Genomic DNA, 21,562 nt, shown 5'->3' with positions numbered 1-21,562 from the left:
AAACATGCTCCACACAGTCATTACTAGTCTTAGAGAGAAGGTGCTAGCCTTAAGGGGGTAAAAGTTGGGATTTTAACCAGTCCTTGCTGTCGCCACTAACTTACCTCCCTGCTCTCTGAGCAAACATATTCCCATAGGATTTGCCACTCACTTCCTCCCTCCAATGCATCAAATTCACTGTTCTCACTACCTGGAATTCCTCCTCTCCCTCGTGACCCACTAAATTATGGTTTTCCCCCATTCTTCAGAATTGCTCTTTTATGAAACCTTCTTCAGCAACTTCTTGGGTAGATCTTAAAAAATCAATCTAGGAACTCAGGGCAGTCATTTTTCTCCCTAGACGTTTGGCATTTAGTTATTATAGTTCTCATTAGTCTCCTGCATTTCCACTGTGGTCATTCTGAAGCAGTTTCTCATCTTTTCTCACCTAAACAACTGCAGTAGCTCTTTAACTGGTTTTTCTGAAGCCAGGCTATCTCTTCTCTAAGCTAAGCTTTATAAGATCATAGGATCATAGATTGAGAGCAGGAATGAACTTTAGATGCTGCATTTTACAGGTGAGGGAATCAAGGCACACAGAGGTTAAGTGACCTGACCTGCTTTTAAGTTTCTGAGGCAAAATTTGAACTTGAATCTTCTCCACTTCAAGTGAGTGCCCCATCCATTATGCTGTGACTATCCAAGTAAATTTCCTAACATGACTCTCTGATCTGGGTAGCATGGTCCAAGTGCAATGAACACTGGCCTGAGAGTCAGAAGACCTGGGTTTTCCTAGTTTTAATATTTACTAGCTTTGTGACCCTGGGCAAGTCACCTTCACTGATAATATCTGAGCCTCAGTTTCTTAATTTGTAAAACTGGGATAATAATGCTTACACTATTAGCCTCAAAACATTTTTATGAGGAAAGTGCATTGTAAACCTCTAAGGGCTATAGAAATGAATTATTATTAGTGTCATGTCACTGTTCTACTTTAAAAAAGAGACCTTCAGTGGTGATAATCATTAAATATCTTTGCTGGGCTTTCCATAAGATCCAAAGACTGAACTAATCAATCAGACTGCTTTGCTTTGCTTTAAAAATGCTGCTTCCTTAGGGGTGGCCAGGTGGCTCAGTGAGTAATAGCACTCACCAGCTCCAGTGTCGGGATGACCTGGGGATCAAATCCGGGCTCAGATACTTAGCACCCACCCAGAAACACCTGGCTGTGTAACCTTGAGCAAGTTACTTAATCCCAATTGCTTTAAAAAAAAAATACTGTTTCCTGTGTCTGTAACTTGAAAGACCAGAGAAGGTGGACAGTGGGTATTCTAGAAATTCAGAGTAGTGGAATTTCTCTTATCCTGAGGGCATGCTCCATGGTGGGGTGGGGTGGGAAGACACAAACATCTTATGAAGGTAAATTCCAACTGACCCTACTTGGTCAATTGTCTTGTAAATATATTGAGACCAAAAATCTGAGGGACCCAGACATCCTGGGATTGTCCAAAAACGTGTAAAATAACTTTGTCATTCTTGTTCTGGCTCTGTGCAAGCACATAGCTGTTAGCTTTAAGGGAATAAATGATGTAAATGTGTATCACCTAGCCTGTTTGTCTCCTTTAACCAGACTTTCAGGTTGACAGTGGCTTCCCATTGCCATTAAAGTCCAAGTTCTTATCTTATCTAGTCTTTTCATTTGAGGTCCTCTAGACCATGGCTCCAACCTACCTTGCCAGTCTAGTTTCTTCTCATTCTCCTTAAGGCAGTCCACACTCCAGCCAAACTAGGCTATTTTCTACCCCTCATTCTTGTCCTTCTGTCTCCTATCTCCATGCTTGAAGGGATCTACCATCCTGGAAGGGACTTTCTTTCATCTCCATCTGTTGAAAACTCTACCTTCCTTCAAAAAGTCACTCCAGGTACTATACTGTGAGATCTTCCCTTCCACCTCATCCCAGCTGAAAATTGTTATAACCCTTTGCCTGGACTATTCCTCGACACTTAAGTCATATACTTATTTATGTATGCAACCAGGGTGAGTTTTCACATGTCATAAGTGGCTTGGGTTTCTCCTATCTCTGACTCGTGGTCCAAACCCAGAAAATATGGGTTCTTCATTATATGACAGGAAATATTTTGTCACCAACTTCCCTTGTGAACATATGATTCACAAAACTGCAAGAAGAAAAAAAGGTTCCTTATAGGTTGAAGAAATTAAATATGGCTTTCATCAGAGCTGAAGAATAATACTGGCCCTAGTCAATAAGCGTCCTTTCCCCAGAGAGCTGCCTAGCCTCAGTCCCTTACAAGCGTGGTGGGTATGGGACCCAGGAGTCATTGCCTACAGCACTCACTGCAGTTCTCCACAGTTCCCAGCAGGTGGCATCACCAGTCCTTTCCCCCCCCCAGAGAAAAAGCCAGCCTTGTGGTGATCCCTTCTCGGTACTTCGAAAGCGGGCATTTCAGAGTTCCCTTGGCACCTTGACTTGTCGCAATTGCAGTTCAAACACTGGACCAGACTGAGATGCCGTCACTCCAAAGTGTCCTCACTGCACACCATCCCCACTGACCTCTGACTTCATACAAAAGTTTGCCCAGCCCTGAAGAGCCCAGCTTGCCTGTGACCTTCCTCGTGGATCTGGGCTCCTGCAGGGACCAGGGGAGATCAAGCTCTAAGGTTCTCTTCTCCTCAGGACTCACACAGGGCATTTGCTGCCCATATCAGCACTTTGTGTAGTCTAGAAACTTGGCAAAGCAACCCAAAAAAACCCTCAAAGTCATTCCACCAGCTCCATGAGTGCCTCTGGGGAGACTTCCTCAGTTAGTGAAGACACCCAAGGCTGTTTTCCATGACTTTTAGTCCAGGAGGTGCCAAACACCCTTCAACATCATCCCCTGCTGAGGGGGGAGGGAAAATGGATGTTCCTTTCTGCATGCATTTGTCCCTCTGCTTATTGGGTTACAAATGGTTTGAGGGAAGGGTCCGGCATATCCATCTTTACATCACCAATTGCTAACACCATTCCTGGCACATGGTAAATTATGTCAAAATGAAAATAAAGAGAATTGGTGTGGTTCTCTTGTGTGGCTTCCAGAAAGTATTCTTATTGCTTTGTAATCATGTAATGACTATCTCTGACCATCTGTAACTAGATGAATGAATGAATCAGAGAAGGGGAAAAGGAGGGAAGGGAGAAAGCATTTATTAAGTACCTACTATATACCAGACACTGTGCTAAGCACTTTTATAAATATTATTTCATTTGATTCTCGCAACAACCCTGGAAGGTGTTATTGTTTGTTTGTTTTTTGGAGGGGGGAAGGCAAGGCAGTTGGGGTTAAGTGACTTGCCCAAGGTCACACAGCTAGTAGGGTGTGTCAAGTGTCTGAGGCTGGATTTGAACTCAGTTTCTCCTGACTCCAAGACCGCTCTATTCACTGCACCACTTCGCTGCCTCTGGCAGTCATAGGTCCAGTTGCATGGGGGAAGGATGGTCTAAGTGGGGATGTTGGAGCAACGCCATCCTCCAAGATTAGGAGAGCACCAAAGTAGAAGGTGTCATCATCATTATTTTTATGATTGAGGAAACTGAGACAAACAACGGTTAAATTCCTTGCCTGAGGTTACACAGTTAAGTGTTTGAGATTAAAACACTTAATCTGGACTGGATTTTGAACCCGTGTCTTCCTGACATGACCCAGCACGCTATCCACTGCATTACCTAGTTGACCAGCACAGATGAACCAATGAATGAATGAATGAATGAATGAATGAATGAATGAATGAAAAGCATTTACTAAGCACTTGTTATGAGAAAAGCAAGATGGTCCCTGTTCTCAAGAAACTGCGTGCTAATGGCGGAAGTGACACGGATCAGGAGGCTTCAGCAGGAAGCTGCCATGGTCCGTAGGGGCGCAGAGGCAAAGCAGATGAGAAGGATGTATATTGTGGGAGGGGTGGGGTTGTGCTCCCAACTGGGCATTTACTAGTCACCCTTAATCTGGAAAGCAAGGGCAATGGCTGCAGTGACCTCCCGGCTCAGAGACTGTGCAGTTTCCATTGGTCAAGCCCATTTGCTTAGAATAAAAACAATGTCTCTGGCTTCTTCTGAAACTCCCAGTGTTCCTTCAATGCCCTATACAAGGAGGTGCTGAATAAATACTTGTCAGATTTAAGTAAATTAATCAATAAGATACCTTGAGTTGCTTGGGGGAAGGCAGGAGGGAAGCAATAGAATAACACAGAAAAGGGTAGAAAGGAAGAGGGAGGATTTGTGAACCACTGAGACCAACTTGGCATGGAGTTGGCCTTGGCTTCAGAAACACCTGGGTTTGCACTCGGCCAGTGACCCGTCAGTGCCCCAGGTGATGGTGGCTTTCGGTTCACTTTACCTCCCAACTACACTCAATATACTTTCTAGGCACTTAGTTATTTCCATACGGTTTCCCCCATTATAATGCAATCTCCCTGAGGGCAGTGATTACTTTTGCCTTTCTCTGCATCTTTCCCATTTAGTACAGTTTGTGGCACATAGTAAATACTTAACAAAATACTTGTTGACTTGACTGAGAGGCAGTGCTCTAAAACAATCATTGGCAGAACATTGGCAAATCAGCGTTGGCAGAGGGCTGATGAGCTTCCTGCACACAGGTCAGAGGTCACAGGTCCTAATGAAGTCCCAGGTCCGGACAAGAAAAACTATTGCATGGGGGAAGGATGGTCTAGGTGGGGGTGTTAGAGCCAAGATCAGGAGAGCACCAAAGCAGATTTAACTGGATTGGAAAAGGGAGGAAACCTGCAACAGTTGCCACTGAGCCAGAGGAACAGCTTAGGTCACCCCCTCCCTAGTATTTAGGGGCAAGTTCGTTATTTCAGATGCCTAGGGGATCTTAGGGCACAGTGGATAGAGTGCCAGGCCTGGAGTCAGGAAGATGTCTGGCCTCAGACACTTACTAGCTGGGTGACCCTGGGAAAGTCACTTCTCCTTGTTTGCCTCAGTTCCTCATCTGTAACATGAGCTACAGAAGGAAATGGCAAACCACTCTACTATCTTTACCAAGAACACCCCAAATAGGGTCACAGAGAGTCCAACACCACACGGCTGAACAACAAAAGGGTATTCCCAGACACCCTTTCACAGATAGCCTTCCTCCAAGATGAAAACTTTATGATATCCTTGTTTTTAGAACTGAGGGGGGCCTTAGAGAGATGTAGTCCACTGGATGTTGCTCAGGACTTGTCTCATTTTATCTCTACGCTCCCAGGACTCCTGAGCAAAGGGCCTGGAACATAGTAGGCTCTTCATCAATGTTCATTGTTTGGGCAGAGCTGTGCAGGGAAGGGAGGAGGAGTTCTACTTAGGCAAATTTGTTAAGCCTCAATATAACTGTCTAACAATCTCAAAAGTAGAACAGGCAACCTGAAGAGGGTGGGACCCCCTCAGTAGCTGGCAATGACACAGATTGTCCACTTGCCAGGAATGTTCTAGAGGATCCCTGTTTGTGTACAGTTGGGTTAAGTGACCTCAGAGGTCCCTTCCAGCTCTGAGGTTCTGGGACACTCTAATCCTCACTCTTACCACTACAAGCTACCCTGCCTGATCAAGAGACCCGTCTGAAATGGAACTCTACCTCAGCACATGCCCAACTTTCTGGCCACAACTCACTTGGGTGTGGGGGAAATGAAAGCCTGTTGTGCTTACATATGTGTGTATGGGGTGGGGGGTAGGTGGAGAGGGAGAGCCTGCCCTTAGCTGCCCACTTAATTTTTTTTAATGTCCATTGGCTTGCTTCTTCTTTTAAAATCTTGGGCAGTGACCCCAGTGATCCAGAACCAAGTCTTTTCATTGTTCAGTAGAGGTTCTTTTGTTTTTGTGGGTTTTTAAAGAAGTATTTTATCTCAGCAAAATGCAGCAGAAAGGAACATGGCATGCAGGTGTCACAGAGGCTGAAGTGAGAAAAAAATGCAATGGGGAAAGGGGGCATGGAAGGGGAGATGAGCAAACAAAACATCTTTAGTAACAATTGTGCAGCCTGTTCTTTTGAGAAGGGAACAGTCACACACACACACATAGACACACACACACACACACACACACGGCATTTATTACAATTTTTTTTCCCTCCAGAGATAAATATCAGAGAGAAGGAAGAAGAACCAATATGCAGGCAGTAAGGGGGAGTTTGGGGGTAGGAACAGAACACGTAGTCTCTTGCTCAGTCTTGCTGTTTAGGGTCTGTAGACATTGCCCAAAGCACCGCAGAGAAAGGAGCCTGGCAGCAGGACTGCCTGTCATTTGGAAAACAGAAAGTCAGATTCCCAGGCACATCTGAAGTGCCATTCATACAGATAAGTTAGTTCTTCCTGTTCCTAACAGGCTAATTAGGGAAAATCTCGCTGTGCCCTGGCCACATCTGGCTCACTCTGAGCGAGCGGCATCATCTGCTATGGCTGTTGTTCTCGGGAACATCCTGTCCTCTTCAGTCCTGTGAAGGGAAGAGGTAGGGGGGCAGGAGGGAAGGCCTGCTCAGCTGAGGCAATTATGGATAGTGGTAAGTATGAAATGTGTTCATTTTTCCTTCAGAACTAGCTTTTCTTAAGAAAATCCACACAGATTTTCTTTTGCTAAAGGAGCGGGGGTTTTGTTGGTGGGAGAGGTGGAATGAGGGTGCATTTATGTGGGGAGCAGGTTATGGAGAACCCCCAGTATTTACCCTCCAGACAGAAATAAAAGTACATTTTACAGCTGAGGGACCTGGGGCCCAGGGAGTGACTTATCCAAGGTCACACCAATAGAATTAGTAGCAGAGTTCACATCTGAACCCAGGTTCTCTGACTTGAAATCTTTCCACTATACCACTACATTGCCACTGTGGTGAACCCATAGGAATCTAATCTATATTTAGCAACATCACAAAATTTGAGAGTTAGAAGGGACCTCCACAGACAAATATCTAGTCTAAACCCATGAACAAAAAGAATCCTCTCTGTAATCACCTGACGAATGCTATGTCATTCCTTGGTACATTCATCTACTATCACAGTTAGCATCTTATCAGGGACAGAGGATAGCACAGAAAAGGGAACAATCATTGACTAAGCTCCTGTAAGCCAAGTGCTCTGCTAAGCACTTTATGAATATTATCTCATTGGATCAAAATCCTGGGTGGTAAAGCTCCACTTTACAGTTGAGGAAATTGAGGCAGACAGAGATTAAGTATTTGATACTGGATTCTTCCTCATTCCCGGCCCGGTGCTCTATCATTGTGCTCTCTACCTGCCTCATATTATTATCTTTTTTTCCTTCTTTTTTTGCTTTTTTGGAGGGCAGTTGGGGTTAAGTGATTTGCCCAAGGACACAGCTAGGTTTTGTGTTAAGTGTCTGAGGCCGGATTTGAACTCAGGTCCTTCTGACTCCGGGGCCGGTGCTCTATTCACTGCGGCACCTAGCTGCCGCACCTCATATTATTATCACAGAATCGGTTTTAGATCTGCAAGGGATTTTAGAGGCCATCTTGTCCACTCTTCCTATTTTATAGATGGGCAGACTGTCCAGGGTCACACAAGCAGTCAGCGGTAAATCAAGGTTTGAACCTAGGGACTCTGAATCCAAATTCAGGGCTTTGCCACTATTCATTCCCTCCCATTTTTCCAGCTTCACTGTAATCTATTACTTATCTGTATTCTGAAACTACAATTTGTATTTTGTGGGAAATGAGTTGTTGTTCATTCATTTCAGTCACATCTGACTCTTTGTGACTCCATTGGGGGTTTTCTTGGCAAAGCTACCAGAGTGGTTTGCCATTTCCTTCTGCAACTCATTTTACAGATGAGGAAACTAAGGCAAACAAGCCCAAGGTTACACAGTTAGTAAATGTCTAAGGCCAGATTTAACTTCAAGAAGATGAGTCTTCCTGATTCCAAGCCTAATGCTCTCCACTGTGCTGTCTAGCTGTCCCTTGGGTGATGTTTGGCATCTCATATAACATGTGGCACCATTTGAATTGGACCTGAATTCTAAGGTTAAATTTGGGGAATGGTTTGGTTTTGGTGTTTATTTGGAGCCAACAACATAGTCTTAGAGATGGCTGTAGGACAGTAACATTTTATTTAAGACATGTACAAAATTATTCTTTTGAGACAAACACATTACATTTAATTTTTAACCACAAAACACACAATGCTGTTGGATATAAACTGGGGAAACTAAACCTTCTCTCCAAACATACATATTTTATCTGAGGTTACCACCAGATGCACTCCTTTAAGGACAGGAAGAAGAAGGGGAAGCCCTCACTTCTGTGTCCCAAATGCTCTTGGGCACAGACTGGGGCTCAGATGTGCACCCACTCTGTCTTCTACCACCTTTCCTGAACAACTAGACTGAATTCTTAAGTCCTCATCAACAGGAAGCCACAAGGGAAAACTGTCAAAAACTATGTTGGCATTCAGGCCAGAAAGAGTTGAATAGATTTGAATACTTCATAGGGTAATGCTCCAAAGCAAAGGAAACCAGCCTTTTCTTTTTCTGCATATGGATGTTAATGCAATTTCAGGTGAAAAAAGGTCTCAGCTCGTTTTCATGATGGATCTTATTTAAATAGATGAGACTAAGTGAAATATCCAACTATCTCTTTATGGGAAATAATATGTAGAATGAGGAAATATAATAATATATAATATTCACATGTAGAATGCTTCTTTGTAGTTTTTCTTTATTCACAAGACAATAAAAAAGGTTAGACGATGTTCCTCGGCAAGAACTTTAAGATGGAAACTGAAACATAAGCCCGCCTTTAGCTTTCTTGCACTAAATCTGGGCTATGATTATTCTGAGACCTATCTAAATCACAAATCATGCAAGACCTTGACCCATTGAATCAGGAAATTTTGGCACTTGAAGAGATCGTCTAGTTCATTTAACACGTGAGAAAGCCAATGAGGTTATATGATTGCCTGAAGGTCACACAGTAAGTTAGTGCCAAAGTTGGTATGGAACCTTTCTCTTCTGGAGTTTTATCTTTAACGCTCTGTTTAGTCTAAATTTGAACCTGAACCGGGAAACAAAACCGAAGAGCTTATGATCCTGTAACCCAAACAAAGAAAAGTCCAACCAAATGCCTTCTGGCAACACTTGGAATGGGCAAGGCCCGCCATATGTCATACAGGGACCACTGTGAAAAAGAAATAGACAAAAACCAGGCAACTTGCCAGAGCCTCGAAACATGCTTGGGTTTCTGAGAAGTGAGCTACCCAGGTAAAAGGCAGGGAGGAAAGCAGGGGAATACTCATAGAGGGAGGTAGGAGGAACATGGATGTGAAAAGAATACCCTAAGAAGTTTTGTTTCTCTCTTTAGAAGCAGCAATTCCTCTACTGAAGTGGATTTGGTACTCAGGAAAGACATTGGCCTGGTGATCAACAATCTTATAAACTGAAGAGGGAGGACTGAATTTAAGGAAGCCACTTATAGGTAGCTATCACTCTCCCATTCCTAAAAGGCAAAGAAAATCAACGAAAACAAAGAAATAAGAATTTATTGAATATGAATGAATTAAAGGGTACTTTTGAGTACTCAAAAAGAGAAGGGGAATACAGATCTTAGAAAAAGGAGAGGATAGAAGAATGGGAGTTGAGAAGAAGGAAGGAAAAAATAGAAAGGAGAGCAGAGGTACAGAAGGTAAATTGGATTTAGGGCACTGCACCATGAGGCTAAGAATTCCACGATAAGAAGTCAGTGTGCTAAGTAAAACCAATGCAACCAAGATTAGAAGAAAAGCAGAAAACTGAGGGGGGAAGGGAAGGTATAGCAAGTTTCTCTGATAAAGGCCTCATTTCTCAAATATATAGAGAACTGAGTCATTTATAAGAATACAAGTCATTCCCCAGTTAAATGATCAAATGATATGCAGTTTTCAGACAAAGAAATCAAAGTTATATAGTCATATTAAAAAAATGTTCTTAATCACTATTGATTAGAGAAATGCAAATTAAAACAACTCTGAGGTACCACCTCACACCTATCAGCTGGGTTAATATGACAGAGAAGGAAAATGGCAAATTTTGGAGGGGATGTAGGAAAGTTGGGACACTAATTCACTGTTAGTAGAGTTGCAAACTGATCCAACCATTCTGTAGAACAATTTGAAACTGTGCCCAGAAAGCATACCCTTGCACCCAGCAATAGTACAATGTCTGTATCCCAAAGAGATTTTTAAAAAAAGAAAAGGACCTATATGCACAAAAATATTTATAGCATCTCCTTTTATGGTGGCAAAGAATTAGAAATTGAGGGGATGTCTATCAACTGGGGAATGGCTGAACAAGGTGTGATATATTATTTTGATGAAAAATTACTGTGTTATAAAAAATGATGAGCAGTGGTCAAAGGATATGAATAGGCAATTTTCAGATGAAGAAATTAAAGCTATCTATAGCCAATATGAAAAAAAGTCTCCAAATCTCTATTGATTAGGGAGATACAAATTAAAACAACTCTGAGGTACCACACCACACCAGTCAGATTGGTTAACATGACAAAACAGGAAAATGATGAAAGTTGGAGAAGATGTGGGAAAACTGGGACACTAATGCATTGATGGAGTTATGAACTGACCCACCCATTCTGGAGAGCAATCTGGAACTATGCCCAAAGGGCTATAAAACTGTGAATACCCTTTGCTCCAGCAATACTGCTTCTAGGTCTGTCTCCCAAAGAAATAATAAAAATAGGGAAAGGACGCCTATGTACAAAAATATTTGTAGCAGATCTTTCTGTGGTGACAAAAAATTGGAAATTGAGAGGATGCCCATTAATTGGGCAATGGTTGAACAAGTTGTGGTATATGAATGTAATGAATACTATTGTTCCATAAGAAATGATGAGCAGGTGTATTTCAGAAAAACCTGTTAAGTCTTGTGTGAGTTGATGCTGAGTGAAATGGGCAGAACCAGGAGAATATTTTATACAGTAACAACAACATTGTGTGATGATGAGCTTTGATAACCTTAGCTCTTCCCAGCAACACCATGATCTAAGTCACAATTCCAAAAGTCTCATGATGGAAAATGCTAGCCCCATCCAGAGAAAGAACTATGGAGCCTGAATGCAGATTGAAGCATACTATTTTCTCTCTTTTTTTTTTCTTTCTCATGATTTTCCCCTTGGTTCTGATTCTTCTTTACAACATGACTAACATGAAAATAAGTTTAATATGATTGTACATATATAGCTTATGTCAAATTGCATGCTGTCTTGGAGAAGGAGGAGGTGAGGGAGGGGGAAAGTTTATAACTCAAAATCTTATAAAAATGAATGTTGAAAACTAAAAATAAATAAATAAATAAATTTATGAGCAGGGTAGTTTAAAAAAACCAAAACCCTGGTTTTATGACTTATATGAATTCATGCAATTGATGCAAAGAGAAATGAGCAGAACCAGGAGAACATTGTATACAGTAACAGCAATATTGTACAATGATCAACTGTAAATGGCTTACCTATTCTCAGAAACACAACAAGCTAAGACAATTCCAAAGGACTCATGATGACAAATACTGTACACCTCTAGAGAAAGAACTGATGGAGTCTGAATGCAGATTGAAGCATACTTTTTTGCTTTATTTTTCTTGGAGGTTTTTTGGGGGGGATCTGGGTTTTCTTTCACAACATGACTGATATGGAAATGTGTTTTGTATGACCACATTTGTAACCTATATAAAATTGCTTCCCTTCTCAATGACGGGAAAGAGGAAGGCAGAGAATTTGTAACTCAAATAAAAAAAGTTAAAATTTTTTATGTGTAATTGGAAAAAATAAAATATTTGAAAGAAAAACAAAACCAGGAAAAAAAAAGATCATTGTGCTATCCACACCTTCCACATGGTCAAGTGGAGAGAAAGGCATCATGGTATGTGCATGTGTATTCAGATAAGGCAAGTCAGAAGCTAAACTTAGTTTATTGTGCGTAAGATAGAATCTATGCCTTAAAGACCACTGTGTATAAGGAACTGAATAAGGATTATTTCATTCTTTGTACTTGTATCCCCAATACCTAACACAGTGCTCAGTCACAATAATAATAAATGCTTATTGACTGATTGAAGTAGAGAGACAAGAGGCTAAATTTGCTACTCCACTAAGTACTGGTTTGCCAACAGTATACAACATGACAGCTCAAAAACAGATACTACATCAGTGATTAAAACTTGGGGACATTTTGTTCTTAGTATCTATTGAATACAAATCTAAACAGAGTTTGGTCCTCTTCCAAAACAAAGGATAAATAACAACAGAGACTGCTGCAAAGGAGAGAAATTTCAATTAAAAAGAAAAGTCATACCATGACATCACACTGACCAGACTGGTTGCCTTCGGTATTTTTATATTATTACAATATGGTACCAAGTTTCTCTGGACAAGGGTATTAGGAAGGGGGCCAAGGTAACAAAACTAAATCATCTTAACACAATGTCCCTCCTCCTCCACACACATACATATGCAACATGTTCTTAAAATTACTCTGCAGTTTTCATCAGACCATGTTACTTGTAATGAATGAGTAACCCCATCTGGTTTTTTACCAGATTACAAACTCCTTGAGAGCAAGGACAGCTTTATTAATCAAATTGTAGATTTAGAATTGGAAGAGACCTTGAAGGTTATCTAGTCTGACCCCCTAATTTCATGGATGAGGAAACTGAGGCCAGAGGATTAAATTATTTTCCCAAGGTCATACAGGTTGGCAGAAGCAGATTTTGAGCCTAGGTCCTCTTTCTCCAGATCCAGGACTCTTTCCATTGTACCACAAAATGATCTGCATGCCCCCTCCGGTGTCTACTGCAGTTTCTTGGACACAGCAGGTACTCAACATAGGTTTCTTAAATTGAGTTTGTTGAATGGTTTCCTCCCCCAGTTTGGGACAGTGGGTCGTTTAGGGGAATAATGAATGAAAACAGTACATAACACTAACAACAGAAGGCAGCCAAACTACTATCCCTGTTAGATGTTGAGAGCAAAAGCTAAATTCCTTCCCGTGACCATTTGCTAGATCTTCTCTGCCTGGTTCTTCCCTAAACTGCTGACTGATGTTCACTGCAAACATAGATAGTACTCGGATGGATTCTCCTCCTTGTCTGTCCAGGCACTTTGGGGAAGATCTTGAATGTTTTGGGGAGAAACTCCATGCAAGCTTCACGGAATTTCTTGATTCTCCAACAGTAGATGACAGGGTTGAAGACAGACTTGAGGTAACTAAGCCACAGAACATAGGTACTGGTGACATAGAAGGAAGAGCTGTAGTAAAAGTTCCGGCTAAACACAGACAGGAGGCTGAATATGGTATGAGGCAGCCAACAGAAGGAGAAGCCAATGAAGAGGATCAAGATGGTAGAGAAGGCCCTTGTTTTGAAGCTCATGTCGATATTCAGTGCATGTGGCCGCTGGAGACCCATCAGCCCCAACTTGCCCACCTGGCTCAGACAGAGGCTCTCAGTGTGGTTATGGACCCTGATGGCATTCCTGCGCACAGTGTTTAGGATGCATAGGTAGGAATAAAGCATGATACTGAATGGCACAAAGAAAACCGTCACCACCAGTGTCACAGCATAAGCCCTGTCTGCTGGAAACTCCGTGTAACCCAGTACGCACTGAGGGGCCCGGGTAGGCACTTCCACAAAAGTCCAGCCCATCAGGGAGGGAAATGAAATACAGAATGACAGAAGCCAGGAGACTGCAATCATCACCTTGGCCCTTTGGGGATTCAGTTTGTCTTGGCGCTGGACAATGATGAGGAAGCGGTCTACGCTGATGATTAGGAGGATGGCGACCCCTTCCAAGACAAAAAACCAATAGAGCATGGCTGAGAAACGGCAGAAGGAGGCGCCAAAGTGCCAGCTCACAGTGATCATGGTGACTGCCGTGAAAGGCATACAGCACAAGGACAGCATGATGTCAGAAAAGGCCAGCGTCGCCAGGAGCAGATTGATGGCTGACCGCATCGCAGGCTTCTGGTACACAATGAGGCAGACAATGGCATTGCCCAGGAATCCAACAGCAATCATCAGCATCATGACTAGTGCCAACAAAATCCTGAGTGGGGTAGACAAAGCTACAGATCTGGATGCCATAGCCAGGTTACTCATGTTCAGCAAGAGGGAATCATAAGTCTCAATGGGAGTACCATTGCAAGCCATCACTGAGAAAATTTTTTAGGCAGGCTAACAATAGAGGAAAGGGTCGCCACTAATACAATAGTAACTGCCATTTTTGATCTGTTGGATACATTGTCTGGTGGTACACCTATAGACCTCTGTTAGGCCTTAACAGATGAAAGAAAAGCCTTTGGGGAAGTTCTGCTTCATACATGAAAGGCTAGTTGGGAAATTATATTCATAAATCATTGATTCGCAAGATTCTTTTTGGTGACAACTGATTGTAGCCTCCATTCCGTTCTCTCCTGGGAACTGTGACCTAAAGGAAAGAAGAATGCAGAGAGGAAAGGAATTATTCTTTACAAGTATACACATGTGACAGCTGCTTTTTCTTAAGTTTAAACCCATCCTGAAAACAACAGTGAAGAGTGGGGGAGAGAGGGAAGATTTATTTCTTTATTGACATTTCAAGAGTTGTGACAAAGCTTCATATGCCTGGGCTTTATTTGGTCTCTGGGAAGTACCATAGAAAAAGAAGTCAATGGCCCTCTTACTTCAAAAGGCTGAAGTGGTGAATTCTTTGTAATAAGACTTTATACCATAATCTCCTTGAAATTGGAATGGTAGAATGAAGTCTCTGTCTGGCAGAATCCCAGGATGCTGATGGCCCTCTCAGTGAGGTCTAAAATCTGTCTTTTGAAATTAGGCTTTCCAGGTTTGGGAGCTGAACTTGGCTCCTTGAAGGCATGGAAAATGCTTTCTAAGGGAATTAATTCCCTTGAAGCCTTTAAAAATAAATTTCCACTTTGTTTTAGAATATAGTCGTTTTGTATAAAGTTTCAAAGACCATTTATAATGGGCACAGTTCCTTTTCCCCCCCTCTTCATTTATTTTTATGTGTCAACCCTCAAGGTTTACAGTTTGGGTCACATTTTGACTTATGTTAGGCACAGTCTGGATTCACCCTATTGTTCCAGATTTACCTCACATTATTATTTCTCCTTACACACACTGCATTCCAGTAGAACTGGCCTATTTCGTGGTCTACTAACACAACATTTAATTTCTTGCCTCTGTAACTTTACACAGGCTATTCCCCAGGACAGGCATACTCTCCTTCCTTTTTTCCTTTTGTAGAATGCCCAGATTTCTTCAAAGCCTAGCTCAGTGCTTCATCTCATACAGGAAGCCTTCGCTGATCTTCCTAATTGTTATTAGTGCTTTTCTTTCTTCCCTTTTCCCAATTACTTTTTTTTTTTTTGGAGCAGGGGAAGGCAAGGCAATTGGGGTTAAGTGACTTGCCCAAGGTCACACAGTGTGTCAAGTGTCTGAGGCTGGATTTGAACTCAGGTCCACCTGACTCCAGGGCCAGTGATTTATTCACTGCACCACCTAGCTGCCCCAGCCAATTACTTTTGTATTTACTCAATGTATTTTGTATCCACTTATCTGTATCCATGCTGCTTCCCCCAATAGAACATAAAACTTCTGAACAAGGATTTGTTCAGCTTTATTATTATGGGATTATTTCATTTTTGTTATTGTTTGCTAGCATCTAGCATGGGTGCTAGTACCCTAATTCTTGCTGTTTGTCTTTCAAAGAGGACCAGTGCCACCAAGGGGTGGAGTTGAATCAATTAATGTTCTAATTTATTTTTAAAAATGTCCTTTGAATCTTCCCATTGTCATTGCCTTGTCTGGTTCGTTTTTAATAAGAATAGTTAGCTCCCGGACACACAATTCTCATTTTTGGGAGAATTATCTAAAGATTTTACCACTTTTGTTTTATTTTTCCATGTTCAAGGACTGGAAATTCATATACATTTGGCAAAACTAGACCTTGTGTTTTTAAGGCTGGAGAAGCTTTCAAGGGCTTTGCAAAGCAATATTTACTTTGAAGTAATTTGTAATTCTCTCAAGATGCACTTAATTTAAAATGAGCATCTATGAAAATAAAAATGAGGGAAAGTTGTTTTAGGTAAGCCTAGAATATGGCCATGATTTCTTTTTTTGTACAAAAGAAAGGAAAAATGGGTCAGGGTCAGAAATAGTACCAGATTTCCATATTTCTGTCATTAAGAAAAGACTGTTGTCTTTTTCAATTACAATGTAAACAAAAATTATACTAAAAGTTTTTACCAAACTCAGAATTCCAAGGACCGCCTTAGTCCCACAGGAAAGAGAAGGCAGCATACCTCTATGTTCTTGTTTTTGAAAGAAAGGTGACAGACTACTTGTGGAAGGTTATACAGGGTATCCCAAAAATCTTAGCACAGTTTTAAGCTTTAGTAGTTTTAAGACTTCACCAAGATTTTGAGGTCACCAAAGATTTAAATTACTTTAAGAGCTTAACACTCCACTAAGACTTTGGGGAACTTCTTGTATAGGCAAATGAGGTCCTTTGTTTCTTAGGTTTTACTCAGATTTTTCTGTTTTATATTTTGAGGTTTAAAAAAGGCTTGAATAAAAGTTGGTAATAAAAAAAAATAAAATTAAGATGATAGAAAAAAATAAAATCAACAGGATTACATTAACAGATGAGTCATCATTTTGGAAGGAAAAAATATTCATGGAAAGCCTTGTGAAAGAATTGAAGAGTAGAATTTGGATGGGAGAAATTGGAAAGTAGCATGAGTTTGGCGGTTTATAGAGTATTGGAAAAAAACATGTTAAAAGGTTCTTATCTAGCATGGAAGGTTTAAATTTGGCCATAGTAGTCCCAGCAAGGGGTGATAGTGACAAGGCAGTAAAAGGGGTGGGGGTGGGGGGAATAAATGTGAAAAATATTACAGACACATTATAGACAAGAGGATTGCATAGCAAAGAACGTGAGGGATAAGGGTGAGAGAAGTGCCAAAATTTTCTGTAAGGTTTTGTGTCCTGGTATCTGCCATATGTAATGATTACAGAAATGTAGATTTTGAAGGACACTCAAAGAGCATTTAGCCTAAACCTCTGCTAATATTTTTTCTTATCAGGAACTTCCTCCCAATGTCTGACCTACAGCTTTCTATGTGATATAATGTTGACTTACCATACTTATTACAAAGAACAATTTAATGCTCAACAAAAGTAGCAAATATTGCAAGAGATTCCATCTCCTCCCACCCTTTGAGATATTTTTAAATTAAGGGTGTTTGGGCTTCTGAGAAACTGCTTATTTTTAAAACTTCCATTTAGAATTTCTGTCACAGGCTTCCTATTAATATTGAACTCAACTAAGGCTTTGACACATTTTAGGACAAAGTAAATAAACAATAAGGACTTCCAGGAACTTGGCCGAATAAAGCTTCCAGGAAAGCCCAGATCTTCCGTCCATCAGCCCCCAAACAATGAGAAATGTCCCCTTCCCAAAGGGAAAGGAATAATAAATCAGACAGACAGACAGACAGTGTAAGGGAAAAGGAGGAAAGGAAAGAGGTAGGGACAGACAGGGAGAGAGGGAGGCAGAGACAGAGAGAGAGAATTCAAAAGAAAGAAAGAATCCAAAAGATTCCTAGAGGAAATAAAAGAAAAAACTAATGCAAGGGCACCTTATCATTATTCACCAATTAAGCATCTAGTGGTATAGTGGATAGAGTGCTAGACTTGAAAGACCCAAGTTCAAATCCTGCCTTGGACACTTATTAGCTATGTGACCCTGGCAAGGTACTAACTTCTCTGGGTCTTAGTTTCCTGATGTGCAAAATGGAAATAGTAACAGCACCTGCCTATTATTGTTAATTCATGCCCCAGGTCATGGCCACCAAGATGATAGAAGTTTAGAGATGTTTTCATGTAGGGTAGAGGTCCATCAGGAACTCTTAACTTCTCTTTCAGATTTATGATTCCCCATTCTCTGCATCCCACTTAAAGACCCTTCAGCAGAAGTTTGGAGCCAGTGGCAGGAGAAATGGTCAATGGGGCCTTCTAGCAGAACTATTATCACTTCTGGGCCTAATTCCCAAATACCCTCACTCCAAGCTATAAACCACTTGCTCAGTCGATTTCAGAGGAGCCTTAAAATTAGGAAGACCTGGGTTCAAATCCCACCTTTGACATTTAATGGCTTTGTGCCTCTGGACAAGTTGTTTTCCTCCCAGTGTTCTATTTAGATAACTCTCTAAATCTATGGAATGAGAAGATTGGTCTTGAGGACTTCTGAAGTCTTTCCAGTTCTAGACACAAGTTAGTATTTGTATAGTTTTTTAAGGCTTGCAAAATACTAGATTATATGTAATTTCATCTGATTCCCACACCAACCCCATAAGGGCGAGCTACTGCTACTTTCATTTTACAGATGACAAAACTGAGGTAGAGAGGTTAAATGCCTTTTCCAGAATCGCATAGTTACTAAATGTAACAGTGTTTAAGGAAGAATTTGAACTCAGGTCTTATTGACCCTGAGTCTAGCATTCTTACCCAGTAGGCCACCTAGCTGTCTTTAAAAATAACTAGCATTTCCATAGCTAGAATTTAGAATTTGCAAAACTTTAGAATTTTCAAAACACTTTATATATGCTGTCCTCAAAAGTCTGAGAAGTGGGTGCTATTATCATCCCCATTTTATAGATGAGGGATCACAGGCTGAAAGAGGTTAAATGATTTGCTTGTAGTCACATACACAGCTAAATGAGTGTCTGATGAAGGGAAAGATTTGAATTCAGTTCTTCCTAGCTGCAAGTGCATCACTATATCCACTGTGCCACTTAACTGACCATTATAGCTGGATTTGATGGAGAGAAAAAAAAAAAAACCCAATCATAATTGTTGATGTAAATGGAATGAATTTGCCTATAAAAGGAGGAAGGTGGTAGAATGGATAAGAAAGCAGAACTCAATGGTTTATTGTTTAAAACAAGCACCCTTAACACATAAATATATACAGAGTTAAAAAAAAAAGAGGTTGAAATAGAATTTATTAACAAGCACCCTTAACACATAAATACATACAGAGTTAAAAAAAAAGAGGTTGAAATAGAATTTATTATGACAACAGAATTCCCCAAAACTGCAGTACCAAAGAAAATGAATGGTAACAGAAGACATGTTCTCTTACTGATCTAAATTAAGAGAATAATGTACCTGATCTTTACCTGGATTTAAAAGGTAATGGATGGATGCTACTGTGTGAACTAGAAAATGAGGAGTGGGGTGAAATGTAAGGTTGGGACCTGACCCATTATGAGATGCTTACCACAGTTTCTAAATTCTATCTTAGTTGTTTCCAAAGTTGGGATTCCAGACCTCTAGCTAATCACAGCATGACCCAAAGCAGAGGTTCCCAAACTTATTTGGCCTACCACCCCCTTTTCAAAAAAAAACATTACTCAGTATCCCCCAGGAAATTTACTTTCTTCAACCCCTTGATTTTTTTTTAATTTTTGCATCATTTCAAATATATATATATATATATATATATATATATGATACATTGTAAATTTTATAATTTAGTGTAAATTTGTGGGGGGAGGGGTTCCAGCATTGAAATTTTGGTGACACAATCATTACATGCATTTACTTCTGCTAATGCAGTCTGGACTTCCTGACAATGCCTGATGACCTCACCTGTTAACACTTTACTTATTAAGACCTGTCAGCAAACTCAACCACTGATTGGTTATAACTTGCATTTTGTGTGTTTATTTGGACAATAATGTAATAACATGACTTTATTACACAACAGATGAAACATATATGTACTCTTTTTAAATTTTTGCTTCTCTTTTCTTCTTTCTTTATGCTTCCCCCTTATTTTTATTCAGTGGCTCCCAATCACACCTAAGGCTACTACCACTGTTCTCCACTGATCGTTCCAGTGCTCCCCAGGGGGTAGTACTGCCCCCTTTGGGAACCTATGATCCCAAGGAGCAATCAATTGGAGAGTAAGGAGATGGATCATATCCCAATCTTTTTAGGATCGCCAGTTGTGGGGTTTGTGTCCAGTGCAATCCCACTCCTTTTTTAACCATGGTTGCCCAGCACTCCTCTAGCTGGGCATCTAGCTAGTTTACCCCATCCTGTAGTTAGCCTACCATGGCTTTACAAGATCTGAAACTCTTTGCTCTGGGGTGTTGGCCTCTCAGGGTCACAAACTAACTATGACCCACACTATCAGCCACAAATGTAAAATTCCTCTCCCCCCCAGCATATCTATACCCTATCTCTAGTTTACCTCAATGTGCCTGGTACCATCCTGAGGACCTTGAATTCTAGGCCAGTGTCTGGTGAATAAGAGCTCTTCCTCACTCTTTTTTGTTTTAGGTGGGCGGAGTGATTTGTTCAGGATGGGAAGGCATGGATGGGCTACAATCTGTATCATAGATCTCATTACACTATCTTTCCCTCAAAACCTACTCCCTTCCAAACTTCCCTATTTATATCAAGATAACCACCAAACTTCTAGTGTCTCAGGTGTGTAAACTTGACATCATCTTTGGCTTCTGGCTCTGCCTCACACCACACTTTTAATCAGTTGCCAAGTCTCATCCATTCTTCCTCTACAATATATCTTGCATAGCCTTTCTCTGCTCACCTAATCAGTCAGTCAATAAATACTTATTAAGTCTCTACTATATGCCAGATTCTGTACTAAGTGCTGGGAATAGAAAGCTGGGGATACAGAGCAGGATATAAAGTCCCTGCTCTCAAGGAGCTTTCTCATATAGACTACTGCAATAGCCTTTAATTCGATTTCCATATCTCAGCTCTTATTGTATTCCATATGGTTCCATATTCCATACTCAAGATGGTTTTCTTAAATTGAGTGTCTGACCACATCACTTTACTCAATAAATTCGACTGGCTCCCAGCAGCCTCCAGAATCAAATACTCTTTGTTCTTTATCTCATGCTTTAAAAATAATGATTAAAAAAATTTTTTTTTGGTTTTTGCTTTTTGGAGGGCAATTGGGGTTAAGTGACTTGCCCAAGGTCACACTGCTAGTTTAAGTGTCTGAGGTCAGATTTGAACTCAGGTCCTCCTGACTCCAGGGCCGGTGCTTTACTCACTGCACCACCTAGCTGCCCCATGATGATTTTTTGGACACCAAATAAGCAATCATTTACATTCACACCTTCTCCCTTTCATCAGAGGCATCATTGGCTTGGGCCTCCATTAACAACTGCTCACCTAACAATGTATGGTAGGTGGTACAAATATTATTTCCATTTCATAGATGAAGAAACTGAGGCTCTCCAAGAGGTTCAGTGACATATCCATCATCATAGAACTAATAAATGTCTCAGACTATATTTAAAATAAAATAAAGTAAAATGAAATGACTATTTTTTGCTTTGTTTCTAACCTTGCCTTTTTTCCCCATTTCAATATTGCTTATTTTTTATTTATTTTTAGTTTTCAACATTCACTTCCACATTTTCTCCCCATCTCTCCCCTCCCCCACCCTAAGACAGTATTCATTCTGATTACCCCTTCCCCCAATCTGCCCT

General features: G+C 40.8%; 1 protein-coding gene and 1 long non-coding RNA gene across 3 annotated transcripts in view; one reads left to right on the top strand and one right to left on the bottom strand.

Annotated features, from left to right (window-relative positions):
* The first annotated feature begins 6,122 nt into the window (after nt 1–6,122).
* LOC138165709 (uncharacterized) overlaps nt 6,123–21,562 on the top strand; it is a 42,466-nt gene continuing 27,026 nt past the window's right edge. For both annotated transcript variants that reach the window (XR_011169422.1, XR_011169421.1), the window contains exons 1-2: nt 6,123–6,534; nt 9,340–9,453. This is a non-coding gene — a long non-coding RNA (uncharacterized lncRNA). The remainder of the gene's footprint in view (nt 6,535–9,339; nt 9,454–21,562) is intronic.
* On the bottom strand, nt 9,449–14,443 carry GPR45 (G protein-coupled receptor 45). The gene has a single exon (XM_069093961.1). The coding sequence runs from the start codon at nt 14,172–14,174 to the stop codon at nt 13,053–13,055; it is 1,122 nt and encodes a 373-aa protein (XP_068950062.1). The 5' UTR covers nt 14,175–14,443; the 3' UTR covers nt 9,449–13,052.

Source organism: Petaurus breviceps, unplaced genomic scaffold, assembly GCF_028583685.1.
Source record: "Petaurus breviceps papuanus isolate PSGF00001 unplaced genomic scaffold, PetGlider_PUasm1.0 214, whole genome shotgun sequence".
Classification (NCBI taxonomy): Eukaryota; Metazoa; Chordata; class Mammalia; order Diprotodontia; family Petauridae; genus Petaurus; species Petaurus breviceps.
The sequence above is the reverse complement of the archived record's forward strand: the minus strand, read 5'-3'. Positions and strand labels throughout refer to the sequence as shown.

Bases quoted from the DNA above. Each gene is read 5' to 3' on its own strand.
- GPR45 (XM_069093961.1), bottom strand. From the start codon at position 14,174: ATGGCTTGCAATGGTACTCCCATTGAGACTTATGATTCCCTCTTGCTG.